Consider the following 18,414-nt stretch of genomic DNA (forward strand, 5'->3'; position numbering starts at 1 on the left):
TTGAGATAAATTTTGCAAGCTCCAAATTTGCAAACCTTGTGATCCATGGCAACTGAATCTGAGTTAGGTGGTGATTTTGAGGCAGGAGTCACAGAGACTTCAGATTCAGAAAAGCCCCTTAAGAAAGGTTAAGGCGGGAGGAGGGGGGGTAGAATGTGGAATTTGGATTAATTTTTCAAGTCCCAAACTGAGAAAAGTTGAGATCCAAGGCAGCTGAATCTATGCCAAAAAAACAGTTGAAACTTTAAAAAGCAGGCTTACATAACATCAGAAATATTTTTGTTTATGGGATTATTTTTATTAAAGCAGGATTTTCCTTGCTTATTACTTGCTATACTAATAATGAAGGATTTTATATGCAATTTCTTACTTTGAATAAGAGTTGGCTTTAAAGTTAATTATATATTACTTTTTATATTTTTATAGCTTTTTATAGGCTGGGAAGATATAATTAAATTTTTATTTTTAGCAGTTAACAAAGATATAGTCTATAATTTATAGTAACAGGGATTTTTCTTTTGAGTATATTTTGTCTTACAGACTTTCCCGTTTCACACAACTGCAGCAGTGAGCAGATGTGACCACATCATAAGAACATAAGAAAATTGCCATGCTGGGTTAGACCAAGGGTCCATCAAGCCCAGCATCCTGTTTCCAACAGAGGCCAAACCAGACCACAAGAACCTGGCAAGTACCCAAACACCAAGACGATCCCATGCTACTAATGCCAATAATAGCAGAGGCCATTTCCTAAGTAAATTTGATTAATAGCAGTTAATGGACTTCTCCTCCAAGAACGTATCCAAACTTTTTTTAAACCCAGCTACACTAACTGCACTAACCACATCCTCTGGCAACAAATTCCAGACCTTAATTATGCGATGAGTGAAAAATAATTTTCTCCGATTAGTCTTAAATGTGCTTCTTGCTAACTTCATGGAGTGCCCCCTAGTCCTTCTATTATCCGAAAGTGTAATTACCGGATTCACATCCACTCGTTCAAGAACTCTCATGATTTTAAAGACCTCTATCATTTCCCCCCTCAGCCATCTCTTCTCCAAGCTGAACAGCCCTAACCTCTTCAGCCTTTCCTCATAGGAGAGCTGTTTCAAACCCTTTATCATTTTGGTCGCCCTTCTAAGTACCTTCTCCATCACAACTATATCTTTTTTGAGATGCAATAACCAGAATTGTACACAGTATTCAAGGTGCGGTCTCACCATGGAGCAATACAGAGGCATTATGACATTTTCCGTTCTATTAACCATTCCCTTCCTAATAATTCCTAACATTCTGTTTGCTTTTTTGACTGCTGCAGCACACTGAACCGATGATTTTAAAGTATTATCCACTAATACGCCTAGATCTTTTTCCTGGGTGGTAGCTCCTAATATGGAATCTAACATCGTAACTACAGCAAGGGTTATTTTTCCCTATATGAAACATCTTGCACTTGTCCACATTAAATTTCATCTGCCATTTGGATGCCCAATCTTCCAGTCTTGCAAGGTCCACCTGTAATATATTACAATCCGCTTGTGATTTAACTACTCTGAATAACTGTATTTATTTATTTATAGATTTTTATATACCGCAGTATGGGCAGAGAGCTGACCGTCAAAGCAGTTTACAAATGTAACATACATAATAAAGCAAGAATAACATTATAGATTAATACAATAAAATAGATTAATTTAAAATATCATATAAAAACATGTTGATTAAGATGTTATCTTTAAGAAATGTGCGTACAGATCTGTTAACTAATTTTGTATGCTAAAGTAAAAAGGTATGTTTTGAGAAGTTTTTAAAATTCTTTTGTGTTAGATGGTAAGCGGATTTCTTCGGGGATGGAGATCCAAAGAGTTGGGTCTGCTACTGAGAATGCTCGTCTACGAGTTAGATCTAAGTGTGCAGATTTTATTGAGGGTACTTCGAGGATACATTTGTCCATTGAACACAACTGTCTAGTAGGTTTGTAGATCTGTAGTATGGTGCAGAGCCATATTGTGGTTGGGTTGTAAAGTAAATTATGAATCATTGTAAGAATCTTTATATGTGACTCGGTAGGATATTGGAAGCCAGTGGAGATGTTGTAGTACTGGAGTGATATGATCTCGACAGGATATGCTGTATAGTAAGCGGGCTGTGGAATTTTGAACGCGTTGAAGTTGGTGAGAAATGGAGGCTGGTAATCCTATATATAGAGAATTACAATAATCTAAACTTGTCAGAATGAGTGCTTGTGTTACAGATCGAAAATCTGATGGATGTAATAATGGTTTAAGTTTTCTTAGCATATGAAGTTTATAGATTTCTTTACCAATGCTGATATATTGTTAGTCACGGATAGTCGGGAATCAATAACCATACCCAGATTTTTTACATATGATTTTATAGTTAGTGTTTGCCCTTCAAAAATGAAGGTTTTGGGCAGTTGGTGAATTGAGTCAGGAATCGTGGATAAGAAAAGTAATTCGGTTTTTGATGTGTTTAATTTTAGTCTGTTGTGAGACAACCAAATTTTGTATCATCCGCAAATTTGATAACCTCGTCGTATTCCTTTCCAGATCATTTATAAATATACTGAAAAGCACAGAATCCAAGTATAGATCCCTGAGGCACTCCACTATTTACCCTTTTCCATTGAGAAAATTGACCATTTAATCCTACTCTCTGTTTCCTGTCTTCTAACCAGTTTATAATTCACGAAAGGACATCGCCTCTTATCCCATGACTTTTTAGTTTTCTTGGAAGCCTCTCAGGAGGGACTTTGTCAAACGCCTTCTGAAAATCCATTCAAGTCATTCATTTAGCTAGTTTAAAGATAATATCACCTATGAGCTTGAAAAATGTTGTGTCTGTGGACCCCTGGGCCGAGGCAAGATTTACTCTATCTGCAGGGAGGAGTCCTGCAGGTTCTCACATTTTGCTGTGACGGAAAGCAGCGTAACCAGCCTGGCCAGGGAGTAAGTGCAGCGGGTCACAGGAGCAGCCAAACGCTACAGTATCCCCCTCTCTTAAGCCCCCTTCCTGAGGCCCTGGGTTTCCTAGGTACCGTTGATCAAAGTCTTCAAAAGACTGGTGTCCAATATGTTGGAGGATGGCTCCAATTAATTTTCTTCTGGACCATAGTTCTTCCATGAGTCTAAATACTCGACCCTTTTCCCCTCCGGCGGAAATCTTGGACTTTGTATATATAGTCTCCATTAGCAGCTACTTCCTGATGTTTAGATAGTACTCTGGAAGGCCAAGAAAGTATTACTGATTTGAGCAGAGAAATGTGAAACACATTAGAGATTTTCAAAGTAGGCGGGAGCTTTAGCTGCTATGATTGGGCCCACTTGTCGTATCACTGAAAAAGGCCCAATAAAGTGTGGAGCTAAGTGCATTGAGGGAAGTCATAGGCACAGGTTTTGGGGACTTAGCCATACCTTTTCACCTATCTTGAACTGGGGTGCTGGCTTCTATTTTCTTGGCCCAGCTGACAGCTTTGTCAATTAACTGTGTTCCCATAGTTCATGCAATTCCTGGGATGAAAGCTGAGCCGCAGGCAGAGGAACTGTCACTGGTAGTGATAGCAAAGGCATTGGTTTCTCATACACCAGCTAAAAAGGGGATAAACCGATGGCTGCAGTTGTCCTGGCACTCATTAACATAGGAGTGGAGAAAGGTTTTAAGGCTTTGATTTGATATTGGAGAAGAGATGGCTGAGGTGGGATATGATAGAGGTCTTTAAGATCATGAGAGGTCTTGAATGAGTAGATGTAAATCGGTTATTTACACTTTCGAATAATAGAAGGACTAGGGGGAATTCCATGAAGTTAGCAAGTAGCACATTTAAGACTAATCAGAGAAAATTATTTTTCACTCAACGCACAATAAAGCTCTGGAATTTGTTGCCAGAGGATGTGGTTAGTGCAGTTAGTTTAGCTGGGTTCAAAAAAGGTTTGGATAAGTTCTTGGAGGAGAAGTCCATTAATGGCTATTAATCAAGTTTACTTAGGGAATAGCCACTGAAATTAATTGCATCAGTGGCATGGGATCTTCTTAGTGTTTGGGTAATTGCCAGGTTCTTGTGGCCTGGTTTAGCCTCTGTTGGAAACAGGATGCTGGGCTTGATGGACCCTTGGTCTGACCCAGCATGGCAATTTCTTGCGTTCTTATTTTGCTTGCCTGTTGCCCTGCGGGTGGAAGGCTGTTGTATAGAAGAGTGTAAAACCAAACGTTCTGCAGAGCGAGCGCCAGTACCACACAGTGAATTGAACTCCTCTATCGGATAGTAGGTGCTTCAGTAAGCCATGTAGATGGAATATGTGAAGAGTAAACAGACATGCCAGCTCTGGAGCAGAAGGAAGGCCTGGTAATGGGACAAAATGTGCCATTTTGGAGAAACAATCAATCACCACCCATATTACAATGGCACCATTAGAGACAAGGAGGTCCACAATAAAGTCCGTAGACAAGAGTGTCCAGGCTCCCTGGGGGCTGGCAATGACTGTAACAGCCTTCAGGGTCGATCATGCAGTGCTTTCTGCTGTGCGCAGGTAGGGCATGACTCGATGTAGGCCTTGACATCAGGCTTCTTTTGGGGTCACCGATAATATCATTGAAGCAGTTCAAGGATTCATGCCCATCCCGAGTGTCAAGCTACGTGGGAGTCATGGGTCCATTTCAACACTTCTCGCGTAATCTGGAAGACACTACTGTCTTCCCTGGAGGGACAAGTGCCACAATGGCCAGGAATATCTTAGCGGGATCAATGATGTGCCTCAGATGTCCTGGAATATCTTTGATCTGGAAAGAACAGGAAAGGGCGTCTGTGCGTTGATTCTTGACTGCCGGATATCAGAACTCAAAATCGAAGCCTTTACCTGCTTCGATTTTGAGTTCTGATATCCGGCAGTCAAGAATGATCAAGTTATGATCGTGGATCCCTGGGCCAAGGGGGAGTTGGTGCCACCCTTGGGGAGGAGCCCCACTTGCCCCCCTCTGTCGGCTGACAAGGCTGGACGAGAGCAGAGACCCTGCTGGAGCTTCACCACTCGGGCTGAGGCTAGCGGCGAATCTTGCAGTCAGTAGTACAGGCTAAGGTCGTTGGCAGGCGGCGAATCTTGTGGTCAGTAGTACAGGCTAGTGTTGTAGATAGGCGAAGGTCAAGATCCAAAGGAGATCCGAGACACAGACACTAGGGAACATCCTGGGAAACAGGAGCAGGAGCCAAGAAGCAAAGGCAAGGTCTGCAGGCCAGGCCTTGCCTTAAATAGGATGGAACATCACCTCAGGAGGGAGGGGCCATAGCATATTCCCGCCGCAGTCCCTTTAAATTCCAAAGAACGATGCATCCGCGTACCTAGGCACCGGGGGGAGGGGGGGGTGAGAGGAGTGCAAGACAGCGTTCGGCCACATCTAGGCCAGAAGCAGTGCCGGAGGAGCCGGCGGCGGCGGTCTAGCGGGGAGCCTGTGAGAGGGAGCTGCATATGCAGCAGCTTCCAGGGCCCACCTGAGCTGTGCTGCGGCGCGGGTGAGTACAAGGAGCCGGTTGTGGGCCCCCATAACCGGCAAATGTAACACAAAGAACAAGGGCCAGCAGGCCTGTCTGGCACTGAATTGCTGAGCTTGGTATAGATGTTCAAGTTCTTGTGATCCATGTATATAATGATGCAACCTCAAGCCACCTCGAGCAGATGGCACAATTCTTCTAGAGCCAACTTGACTGCCAGGAGTTCTCGATCTCCGATACTATATTTGCTCTTGGCCAAAGAGAACTTCTTGAAAAAGAAGGAGCATGGGTGAAGTACACCTTCAAGATTGCACTGCTGAGGACAGCCCCTATCCCCAGGGTGTCTTGGATTGGCCACTGTTAGAGACAGGATACTGGGTTTAATAGACCTTTGGTCTGGATGGCATATTTTATGTTCTTATGTAATAATGAAAGGCCAAGCAGGATATGGGTGGCACAAGCAGGACTTGTCAGCAAAGGCGTTTTTTAATTTCTGGAAGGTCTCAGTAGCCTCGATGGCCAGTCTTTGGTGTTGGCACCCTTACAGGTGAAGGCAGTAAGGGAGGCTGCCAAGGAGTAATAGAGATACACCAGTAGTAATAATCTGCAAATACCAGGAATCTTTGTAAGGCCTGGAGTCCCACTGGGAGGGGCCAGTCTATAATGGCTTTCACCTTGGCCGGATTCATCTGAAATCTGTCTCGCGAGACTATGTACCCGAGGAAGGGAAGTTCCTCTTGTTCAAAGAGATAGTTTTCCAGTTTGGTAGAGAGGTTATTCTTTTGAAGGCATTGCAGGATGGTGCGATATGTCATCCAGGTATACAACCACGCAGGTATACAGATCAAGTTGACCATTTTCTGGAAAACCGCCAGGGTGCTGCAAAGCCCAAAGGGCATGATCAAATACGCATAGTGCCCGTCGTGAGTGTTAAACACTGTTTTCCATTCATCACCAGCCTTGATGCAGGTAAGGTTTTATGTACCCCTGAGATCCAATTTTGTGAAAATCTTGTTGCCCTGTAAGTGATCAAAGAGCTCAGCTATTAAAGGCAAGGGGTACCAGTCTTTTTTCATGATAGCATTTAGTATTGCAGTAGTTTATGATTGGCCAAAGGGATTCATCTTTCTTCACGACGAAGAAAACCCAGCTCCTGAGGAAAAGAGAAAGGCCAGATGAATCCGCGATCCAGATTCTCTTGGATATAGGCAGACATGGCTTGAGTCTCTGGGAGAAAGGGGATACACACTACCCAATGGGGGACGTAGCACCAGGAATCAGCTCTATGTTGCAGGATCTCGGCACTCTTTTTTGAAAAGACGTTGCTGTAGTCTGCATATTGAGTGGGAAGGCTCAGAAGGGCGGAAGCCACGATTACAGGGCAAGGAGGTTCCACAGGTACCAAGCAGAGTCTGTACATTCATGGTCCCAGCAGGCGAGTTCCAAGGTGGACCAATCAAAATGGGGATTATGTTGTTGGAGGCATGGCAAGTAAAGTATAATAGGATTAACCGTTCTGGAAATCACCTGGAAGCTGATCTCTTCCAAGTGCAATAGACCAGTGCGGAGTTAACTGCTCTGTAGTCTGGGTAACCTGTCCTGGAAGCAGATCCTCATCGATGGGGGAAATCACCCGCAGGGAAGTAATCTGAACCATGAGTATACAAAGTTGGTGAACCAGGTCCAGTAGAATATAGTTTCCTCTGGAGCCGGAATCTAAAACAGCCTGAGTGGAGAAGTGCACGGAACCTAGTTCCAGGGTGATTGGCAAAAGGAGCCAGAAGAGTAAGGCCTAGGGTCATGTCCCCAAAGGACATGAGTTTCCTGGCCTCGCCGGACATTGAGCCAAGAGATGGCCTCGGGCTGCGCAGTAGATACAGAGGCCCTGTAACAGAGCCTTTCTTCTTGGTCTGACCAGCAATGGCCCAACTGCATTGGTTCTTCAATCAGAGGAGGAGACGAAGCCGAGAGTATGGCAGCTGCAGGCAAGAGGGGGTGCTGGAAGCAAGATGCCAGAAGAATGTTCCTCCAGTGGGATGGACCTCTCAAGCTCTTTACTGCAAATGGTCAATCTTACCCATGAGGGCAATGAGAGCCTCTAATGAGGTAGGGAGCTCCAGGCAGTGAGCTCATCCTTGATTCGCCTGGAGAGGCCCTCCAGAAAGATGGTGAGTAGGCTATCCTCACCAGTTTAATTCTGAGGCTATTGTCCTGAATTCCAACATGTACTCACCTAAGGTCCAGGAGCTTTGGCGGAGGTGAAGTAGGTCAGAGGCCATTGCCACTACTCGATCTGACTCTTCAAAGACTATTTCAGTGAACTGTTGGAGGCTGAGCAGGATAGGATCCCCTCATTCCCACAGAGGGGCAGCCCAGGCCAAAATGGTTCCCCTGCACCCCAGCCCTACTTCATCCGATACCTCCTCATGTTTAGTTAATTAATTAGGGTTTTTTTCATTAGCCTCTTGCAAGGCATCTGTATAATAGGATTATTTCCTAATCACCATGTTACATAGAAACATAGAAATTACGGCAGAAGAAGACCAAACGGCCCATCCAGTCTGCCCAGCAAGCCACGCAGTTCATCCATTTATTTATTTATTTCCCACCCTTTTTCTCCCTTCCACCCCTCCACCCCTCCACCATGCAGAGAGCAGCGCCGTATCCGCATCCCAGTGAACATCCAGCTCAATCAGGGGTAGCAACCGCCGCAACAAGCAGGCCACACCCCTGCCCCATAACTCATACCCACCCCTGCTTTGTTTGTTTGTTTCTTGTTTTTTTTTTGGAGATGGCAGCCCTCCGTGAAGGCAGAACACCAACTACTGGCCACTGGCATCCCGCTCCGTGAATGCCTCTGTGGCTACTGCCGCTCCGTGCAGTGTTTTGCTGCCTGAAGGTGGAACCCCCAACTACTGGCCACTGGCATCCCGCTCCGTGAATGCCTCTGTGGCTACTGCTGCTCTGTGCAGTGTTTTGCTGCCTGAAGGTGGAACACCAACTACTGGCCACTGGTTTTCTTATATTTATTTGTTATTTAATAGTTCTTCGTTATATGTAATGCTTTCAAACAAGTTAAAATGTTCTCTGTAAACCGATTTGATTTGCATATTATGTAAGAAGATCGGTATATAAAAAACCTAAAATAAATAAATAAAATAAATAAATAATAAAATCTAGTAATGAGAGGATATATGTAATCTTGGCTTGGTCACTGGGGAAGTGTGGAGACTGTAGTTGGAAGTGCAATCCGCACTGGTTGAGAAATCCTCAACACCATTTAGGATTCCCGGCATACTGGGGAGGAGTTGGCAATTGGGGAACCGGACAAATGCACAGTGGTGGGGAAGCTGGCACAGTCAGAGCATCCAAGCAAGTGGTGAGCCGATCAATCGCTGTGGCCAGGAGCTCTAGGGCAACTGGTTGGTCTAGCAGCCTGCGGGCTATGCTGGGGATAACCTGAAGTCAAGTCCGCCGAGTCCACAGCCTCAGCAAATTGTTGTCTATGGAACCTTGGACCAAGGCAAGAATGACTCTACTTACAGGGAGGAGCCCTGCAGGTTCTCACCGTTAGTAGGCAGACCAAGGAGAAGCAGAGATCAGTCAGGATCTTCAACTATACCAGCCCAAGTTCCCCTCAGGTTGACCCTTTTGAGTGCCAGGACCGGCAGGACTTAGGTAGGGTCTCTGCTGACAACAGAAGAGAAGGTCCGATGTTAGCTAGGGTCGTAGACAGGTGGCAGTCAGGCATATCCGAAGTCCACACAGAGGTCAAATCAGATATCCATCCAAAGGAGAGGAAGGACAGATAGGCTGAGGCTGGCAGGCAAGGCCTGGAACAAGCAGACAACAAAGGATGGCACAGACTGAAACAAGACTGGAGACAGGCTGGAATGAAGACTGGAGAAAGGCAGGAATGGCTAGGAAGCAACACACACACTACTTGGCAGTAGCTGGACCTGTTGCTGAAGCAGTGAGGGAAAGACAATAAAGGCCCTTTATAGGGCTGAGCGTATGAGGCCATCAGGAGGTGCCGTGGGACTTTTCCCGCCATAGGCCCTTTAAATAAAGTAGCGTCGGGCACGCACACACCTAGAGGAACATGGCTGGTCCGAGCTTGTGGTGTTCTGCTGAGCGGTAAGCTCGCAACATCTTGCCGCAACAGAAGAGTTGTGTCCTGCCGCATGAAGAGCTGGCAGCGTTTCACCGCAATGGGAGGAGGAATAACTGGTCCGGCCAGGGAGGCGAGTGCGGCGGTTTGCAGGAGCAGCTCACAAACTGCCAAACTCAACAAAAAAATGTGTGGCTGGAGCAATTAATCTAATTTTAATAGACATTACTATTTGTGAACTTTCAAACAGATTTATACTATTTTACATGTATTAACATTAAAAAATAATCAGGAATCATCAGTTTTAATAGTACGCTCAAGAGTGTCTAGATTGTAATCTTACCTTACTGTCAAGGTTCTTCATTGTTAATAAATCAAGGGTTTTAAGGGAATGACCTGTAGGTGCAATAAAATACAGGCAAGCATGGATCCGAGTATCGTGATAGCGGTACAAGGCACGTTTTATCTTCAACTCTTCTTGGAGATAGGCCTCAAACTGTCGGTCTATATAGTTCACTATAGGAATGTAGCTGAAAAACAATTGTAAAACCTTGGAAATTACACATAAAAGATTAGAAACATTTACATACCATGATTTTTTTCAAGCCTTTTTATAATTTTTATTTTTTTAGACTTGACTATATAAGCAAGTATTTATGTTCTGCACATGGGTAATTCTTTATAAGATTTTCTTTGAAAGATACCAAGCCTAGTGAAAAACCATGAGAGAAGAAGATAATGCACATCATACACTTACCCACACCCTTACACAAAGGCAGCTCCCAAAATATCTAGCTATTACACTGTTGCATTGTATCTGTAAAATACTGCTGTTAAAAGCACAAGGCTCAGATGTTACAGTAGAGTGGGTGGGACCTCAGTGTTCCAAATTGTAGTGATTTGTTCTAAATTTTTGGGGTTCATGTTCTTCTTTTGGTATATGGAAGGATGAGAGGCATGCTCAGTTCGTCATCAGTAATTGTTTGTTGGAACAAAACAAAGGATCACAATTCAGCAGGGATTTTTTAGGCTAGTACATTGAAATCAGTAATAGTTATTTTCAATGAAACGATTTGTAACATGTATGTAAAGTTAATTTAAAGCAGCAGCATTAGCTAGATTATTCAAAATACTAGCGCCTCTGTTCCCTGGCTATACTCCATCCTTCGGTCTAATTCTTAGAGTTATTTTCTTTTCTGCCACAATATATTTAATGTCATATTGGTATACCTTTTTTGGTATAAAAATGTATTTCAATTTTGAAAGATAAGCCTGGAATAAATTTGAATGGGACTGCCACCATGATAGATGCACCAGTAGCTCATCTAAAGCACCCTCTTTCAGATTGTAACCACCGCTCCCCCTCTTACCCTTTTAAGTTTGTAAACGTTTGTAATCGCTGCCCCCATTTTAAATCTGTACATCTCTCCGTTCAATATGTATAAATTCGATCCAGTGTTACCAAACTGTATCAAGTTGTTATCTTGTTCACTGTTTATTAATTTCGTTCCAATGTTACCAATATGTATTAAGTTGTTATCCTGTAAACCGGAGTGAAGGCATCCCGCTATACTTCGGTATATAAAAACCTCGAAATAAATAAATAAATAAATAAATAAAAATCTATGACCTAGATACATTCTTGAAAACTTTGAGCCAATTGTCATCATTGTGCTTGAGTCGTTAATAAAGCAACAATGCATCCTCCTAGCAATGAAATTCAATTTTCCATTGAGTATAATACCATCCTTACTAAAGTAATGTAAGTGAACTGCCAGGGTCATTCTTTTTAAAATGGTACTACTTCTGTCAAAAACATGTTCCAACTGAATGGACTAAAACCCAAGTCTTTGGTCTCCCTTGTCTTTACCCTTCTTGTAAATCATGTACCTCACAACCTACAAGATTCTGAACGTTCACCCAAAAAAGAAGGTTAAGGAAAACCAACGACCTGCTACTGACCATATTCTCAGTTCCTAGTTACAACTGGCTGGAAATATCTTTTTTTCCCCTCATATGGAACTATTTTAAAATAAGAAGTTCATCTCCTTTACACTAGTAAGGCCTGTCATCCTACTCGCAGTAAATGTGAATGCTGCCCTGAGTAGGAGGCATCACTGCTTTAAGTTACAAGAAGTCCTCAGACTTAAGACAAAATTAGCTCTTGAAAACAGTGTCTTAAATCAAAACACTGTCCAGTGATAACAATAATGGGGTAGATTTTCAAAGGGATACGCGCGTAACCCCTGAAAACCTACTCCTGCGCACGCCGAGCCTATTTTGCATAGGCTTAGCGGCGCGCGCAAGCCGCAGGACGTGCGTATGTCCCAGGTCTTTGAAAAAGGGGCGGGCCGGGGCGGTGGGCCGGGGTCGTGGCGCCGATTCGGGGGCGGTCCCGAGTCCTCCGGCACAGCAGCCGTGCCGGCGCGCGCAAGATACGCCTGCAAGAGACAGGTGTAAAAAATAAAATAAGGTGGGGGGGACCGAAAGAAAAGTTCCCTCCAAGGCCGCTCCGATTTCAGAGCGGCCTTGGAGGGAACGAGGAAAGCCATTGGGGCTCCCCTCGGGCTTGGCGCGCACAAGGGGGTGCACACTTGTGCACCTTGCGCGCGCCAACCCCGGATTTTATAACATGCGCTCATGTTATAAAATCGGGTGTACATTTGTGCGCGCCGGGTAGCGCGCACAAATGTACCCCGAGCGCATAAGATTTAAAATCTGACCCAATATAAATAGGGGCTTGGTCCCAGGACTTGGGCCCAATACACTATTTTCACCACAATAACCCAGAATAATACACAGTACTGTAAAAAGCAGAGACATATTTTAAAGCATTTTTTTTTTGTCTGAAGAGGGAAGTACCAAGACGTGTCTACAGGACACTGTATTGACATTGATTTGCGGAGAAAAGTCCCCAGTATTTTTCTACTGATATCATTTCACCAGACTTCATGATCATCAGCACACTAACGTGTGCCTCTTGGGAGATGCTCAGGCACCTTAAAGTCAAAACAAGTATTCTAAATTGGATAAATGGTTATCAGTTTAGAAAAGTAACTCTGAATCGTATCTCGAAATGCCATAAGTCGAGAACCCTGTATTTCCAAGGAGGAAATACTAACCTGTCTTCCTTGTTGATCTGGTCACCAAATCCTATAGTACTCACAACAGTTAATTTCAATCGAACATTGCTTTCTTGAAGATCATATGTCTGAGCTCTCAGCTTTACACTAGGTTCAAAGTGAGTTGACTCATAATCCTCAAAGCTGGTGTTAAACAAAGTATTTATTAATGTTGATTTTCCAATGCCAGTCTCCCCTACAATTAAGAACAGGAAAATTAAATCCAGTATTTAGAACTGTACAGAACAGAAGAACAGTTATGTTCATCCTTCACTAAAGCAAAGTCGATGAGATTGACTGTGCCAATTACTATCCTTCAACTAAATATTGTATTTAAAAAAAATGTTCAACTTAGTTTGCAAACCACTTAACATTTACTACCAAAATCTAGCAAACTACCCATTACTGCATTGTGAAACCACAGCATGGCTGCTTGATTCATTGCTGGCAACTTGCACCAGTAAATTGGAACACACTTTTTTCATATGAACCTGATTAAGGATAATTAGGGATCTTTGTTTTCGGTTTTTATTTAACTTTCTTGGGAATTTCTCAGTATTTATTATAACAAACAAAAATATGAGTAAATAAATGGGAAAAAGAAATTTTTTTCCAATGATTTTCTCCCATTTTTGTTCATTTTAATGTACACACAAAAATTCCCAGGAAAAATTAAATAAAAACCAAAAATGAAGGCTCCTAAGGATAATACAAATGAAAAGAGTATAGTATTTTACATATCATGAAGTAACATCTGTTGAAGATAAGTAAAAAGTGGAAACTTCATTCTCATATAGTCCATTAATGGCTATTGATCAGTTATGCTTGGGGAGTAGCCACTGCTATTGATTGCATCAGTAGCATGGGTTCTTCTTAGTGTTTGGGTAATTGCCAGGTTCTTGTGGCCTGGTTTTGGCCACTGTTGGAAACAGGAAGCTGGGCTTGATGGACCCTTGGTCTGACCCAGTATGGCAATTTCTTATGTTCTTAATTCTGCTTTTTCAAGATGAAGCAATCCCCAGTAGGGAGATGCATGTCCACCATCTGCTGAAAATGGAGAATACCGGCAGGCTGATGTCACTGCAGGGGTATATGTACTGTGATGTCAGTTTGCTCCTTCTCCATCTTCTGGGAGAGGTGCATAACCCATTTGTTCTGGATTCATCTGACTGGACGCTAAGAAACCTTGTTTTTCCTAAAGCTAGTAATATTCACAGTATGCCAAAATGAGTATTATAGTGCCTGTTTTTTTGTGCTGTTTAATAGAAACTACATTTAATTTGTACAGATTTAGAGTACACTAGCACCATAAATGTCCAGAATTCTCTCTCCATGAGCTGGCAGAGGTTGGGGAGAATGGGAGGACACGCTCTACATAGTATATATATCTAGATATTTGACTTTAAAGTGTAAGGCTTGACACATTCTAAACATCTCTTCATAGGCACTGATGAAGCCCTTTAGGAGTCAAATTCTGTCAATTCTCCTGCCCTCAAAGTATGACAGAAATAATGAAATAAGTCATATTGCATTGCACAGGACCAAAATGGTGTCCGCTAACTACTTTTACCTTTCTAAACATGGATTCTTGCACATCATCAGCTCAAGTCAAAGACAGTGACTGGAAGTCAGACATTCCTAACAGCACAAGAACAGTACACATATTTATTGAGCTGCATTACTTACCAATACAGAGAATATTAAAGCAGAATCCCTGACTAATGCACTTATTGACCAACTGTTGCGGTAGACTATCAAAGCCTACATGACCAGAGAGAGGTAAGGTACGAACATCGCCATGCTGTAGGGAGAAAAAAAACAACTTTTATCTGTACAGGAAATGATGGGAGAGTCAACCAACTTTAAAGATTTGATACTTATGAACAAAACAAAAACTAAGGGAATCAAAAAAGTGCCATTTCCTGCAATGTCAATTCAATTCCAGTGAGAATGCAATCCATTGTAAAGTTCATTAACTTGCAGAGAGTTAATTAAAAAATAAACACAGTACATGTACCTTTAAACCAGTTACTGTTTAGTTGGCATTAAACATTATGTACCCTGTTCAGGAATTCTCTCTCTGTACCCATGGATATCTCCAATACCTTCAACTGGCATGTTGCTGTATTTATGGACAGTGGAAGAAAGAACTGTGAATTGTTTATTTATTTATTTAAAATGTATTTACCACCTATCAACTTTTCTAGGCAGTTTTCAAAGTAACGTTCACAATCCAACAAAAATAAAATCTATTCATAGACTACCAGGTGATAATATACAATACCAGAGCCAGAAAGGCAAGAGTGATGGATTATGGGGTAGGGTAGAAACAGGAAAGAGCATCAGCCATAAAAAGGAAAAGCTGGTAGAAAGAAAGCAGAGAGGGAAATATATATATTTTAATCATCTCCACTCTTCAAACAGAGCTCAAATACAGCCCAATATTCAGAGCTATTGTTTCAAAAACAGCCTTCTCATCCTATAAGTTTGTGACCCCTACCATAAAGAAAGCCGTTTATTATTTTAGATTCAATTTACCCTAACTTTAAACATTTGCGCTACAGTTCAATTCATAGAATCTACATTAAACAGAACCTTAACTACACATAGGAGTAGATTTTCAAAGTACTGCTAGGCACCTCACTTAGCCGGCCAGATTTTGGCCAGTTAAGTCAATTATCAGTTATATCCTAACTGGCTAAATTATGGCTGAAAACAGACAAATCTTGCCAGCCAAAACTGATTCACCTAAATTTAGGTATTCAACTTAATTGGCTAGCACAGAAAATCTATGCTAGCTGGCTAACTTCCTTTCCCAGATCTAACCATATCTCCAGGACTGTCCATTTTTTAAGCACCTAAATTTAGCTACTGGGAGGGGAAAACAATAGCTGAGGCTTAACTGGCCAGTGAGAAAGAAAGAAACAGCTTGGGAGCCTGCTTATGTGTGCCTGTGAGAGAATTAATGTGTTATTGTGTGTGTGAGAGAGAGAGAGAAGATAAGTAGGCGCAGCCCTCTCTCCCCCAATCCATGACAATCTCAGGGTGACTGAAAACAAAAGATCCCAATATTGGGAAGTGTCTGATGTTTCTGCTGTTTTTAAATATTCTGTTGTTTTGGGAATTTTATAACAAGTTTTTTTTTAATTATATTATTGGATGTTTGTTGGCTGTTTTAATGTTTTAATAGTATGATTTTAATGTTATGAATATTTTATGTCTTGTTTATTGCTTGATGTTTTGTGAGAATGATGGTGTTTCTGTTTTTCCATTGCTGCACTGCATAATACAGCTGGGCTTGTGGTTTCCAGTTCAGTTTTTGTTGGCACATTATTATTTATACTTTATGGCCTTTTCTATTTTGTTTTGGTGAGGGTCTGTCTTGTGTAATGTTAATTCTTGCTGTGAAAATGATGAAACTTCTCATCACTGGCTTTTATAGTTTATGGTCATCCCTTCTTCATTTCTATTTTAACCAAGGTTTGTACTTTATTAATTTCACCTGCATGCAGAAAGGAAAATTAGTTTCTTACCTGATAATTTTCGTTCCTGTAGTACCAAGGATCAGTCCAGGACACCTGGGTTGTGACTCCGCACCAGTAGATGGAGACAGACTAAAACTTGTGGGCGGAGCCATATAAGCCCCTGTGCCAGTCACAGCGCCCCTCAGTCATACGTAATGTCAAAGTAGAAACCCAAAGGGCAACCATAGCTAACTAACAAAACTTGCCATTTAATCGGAAACAATTCCAACCCCTGCGGGAACCGGACTCCCCAACCGGGAGAGCGAACAAGCGGTGAGCGCAAGGAAACAACGATGAGCGGACTCTCCGTCAGCGGGCGGGATCCTGGACTGATCCTTGGTACTACAGGAACGAAAATTATCAGGTAAGAAACTAATTTTCCTTTCCCTGTACGTACCAGGATCAGTCCAGGACACCTGGGATGTACCAGAGCCAACTTACCGAGGGTGGGAAGCAGAGAGTCCTGCTCGGAGTACCCTCTCTCCAAACCCTCCGACCTCAGCGGCCTGAACATCCACACGGTAATGTCTGACGAAGGTATGCAACGACTGCCAGGTAGCCGCCCTACAATCTCTTGGGGCGACACCTGAGAAGACTCCGCCCAGGACGCAGCGTGAGACCTTGTCGAATGAGCCCGAAGACCCACCGGCGGAGTCTTTCCCCGTACAAAGTACGCTGAGCCTATGGCCTCTTAGAGCCAACGGGCGATCGTCGTGCGAGACGCTGCAGCCCCTTTCTTGGGACCAGAAAGGAGGACAAACAGATGATCCGTTATCCGAAAAGGATTAGTGACCTCCAGATAGCGAAGGAGGGACCTCCTCACATCCAGCTTTCATAAGTCTCTCGTCTTCGGATCCGACGACTCCCCGACCGCGAAAGCGGGAAGTTCAACGGATTGATTCAAATGAAAAGCCGAGACGACCGTCGGAAGAAAGAAGGGACCGTGCGCAAGGAAACGCCTGTGGCGGAGAGTCGCAAGGACGGCTCCCTACATGACCACGCCTGCAATTCCGAGATACGGCGTGCCGAAGAAATCGCCACCAGAAACACGGTCTTCAACGTGAGATCCTAGACAGTAGAGCGCTGCAAAAAGGCTCAAACGGTGCCGAACCTAAGGCAGAAAGAACCCAATTAAGATTCCAAGCCGGACAGGAAGGACGCAAGGGAGGACGGAGATGCTTAGCCCCCTTCAGGAAAACGGGCTATATCCGGGTGAAGAGCCAGAGGGGATCCCCCCGACCTTCCCCCGCAAACAACCAAGTGCCACCACTTGGACCCGTAGGGAACTGCACGCCAAGCCTCTGGCCAGTCCCACCTGGAGGAAAGCCAGAATATCAGAGACCGCAGCGGCGGTGGGATCCAAACCTCGCTTCATACACCAATCCTCAAAAACTACCCAGACCCTGACATAAGCCAGAGACGGAGACTGCTTCCGGGACCTCAGCAGCGTAGCAATAACCGCGTCCGAGTAAACTTTGCTCTTTAACAGATTCCTCTCAAAAAGCATGCCGCGAGACAAAAGTGATCCGCATCCTCCAAACAGACGGGGCCCTGATGAAGCAGCCCCGCGAAGCCGTGGAGACGAAGGGGAGCCTCCGCCGACAACTGAATGAGGTCTGCGAACCATGGACGGCGTGGCCACTCCGGTGCCACCATGATCACGTTGGATGGGTGCAATTCTACACGCCGCAGGATCTTGCCGATCAGTGGCCACGGGGGAAACACGTACAGCAGCACATCCGTCGGCCAAGGGAGCACCAGCGCATCGACGCCCTCTGCTCCCCGCTCTCGACGCCGACTGTAAAAAACACGGAGCCTTCGCGTTGTGCCACGTGGCCATCGGATCCAAGTGGGGAACTCCCCACGTCCTGCAGAGGAGAAGAAACGCCTCGTCCGCCAGTTCCCACTCTCCGGGACCTAGACGATGCCTGCTGAGAAATCCGCCTGCACGTTGTCGACCCCGGCAATGTGAGACGCTGCTATGCTGCTGAGATGTTGTTCCGACCAGGCCATCAAAATTCTCACCTCTTCCGCCACCAGTGGACTTCTCGTCCCTCCTTGACGATTGATGTAGGCCATGGTGGTTGCGTTGTCTGACAGTACTCGGACCGCCTGTCCCCGCACCAAGGGTATGAAGGCTTGGAGAGCCAGACA

At 43.9% G+C, this 18,414-nt stretch overlaps 1 protein-coding gene across 2 annotated transcripts in view; it reads right to left on the minus strand.

The window, feature by feature from the left end:
- SEPTIN10 (septin 10) overlaps positions 1-18,414 on the minus strand; it is an 87,900-nt gene that overhangs the window by 52,734 nt on the left and 16,752 nt on the right. The window contains exons 1-4 of one of the 2 annotated variants that reach the window (XM_029604603.1): positions 14,797-14,841; positions 14,423-14,537; positions 12,737-12,932; positions 9,958-10,144 (exon numbers count right to left, since the gene is read on the minus strand). In XM_029604603.1, the coding sequence (XP_029460463.1) occupies positions 9,958-10,144; positions 12,737-12,932; positions 14,423-14,537; positions 14,797-14,826 (528 nt within the window). In that variant the 5' untranslated portion in view covers positions 14,827-14,841. Of the gene's footprint in view, positions 1-9,957; positions 10,145-12,736; positions 12,933-14,422; positions 14,538-14,796; positions 14,842-18,414 lie in introns of those variants that run through there. The other variant, XM_029604602.1, reaches the window with a different exon arrangement.

Source organism: Rhinatrema bivittatum, chromosome 5 (genome assembly GCF_901001135.1).
Source record: "Rhinatrema bivittatum chromosome 5, aRhiBiv1.1, whole genome shotgun sequence".
NCBI lineage: Eukaryota > Metazoa > Chordata > Amphibia > Gymnophiona > Rhinatrematidae > Rhinatrema > Rhinatrema bivittatum.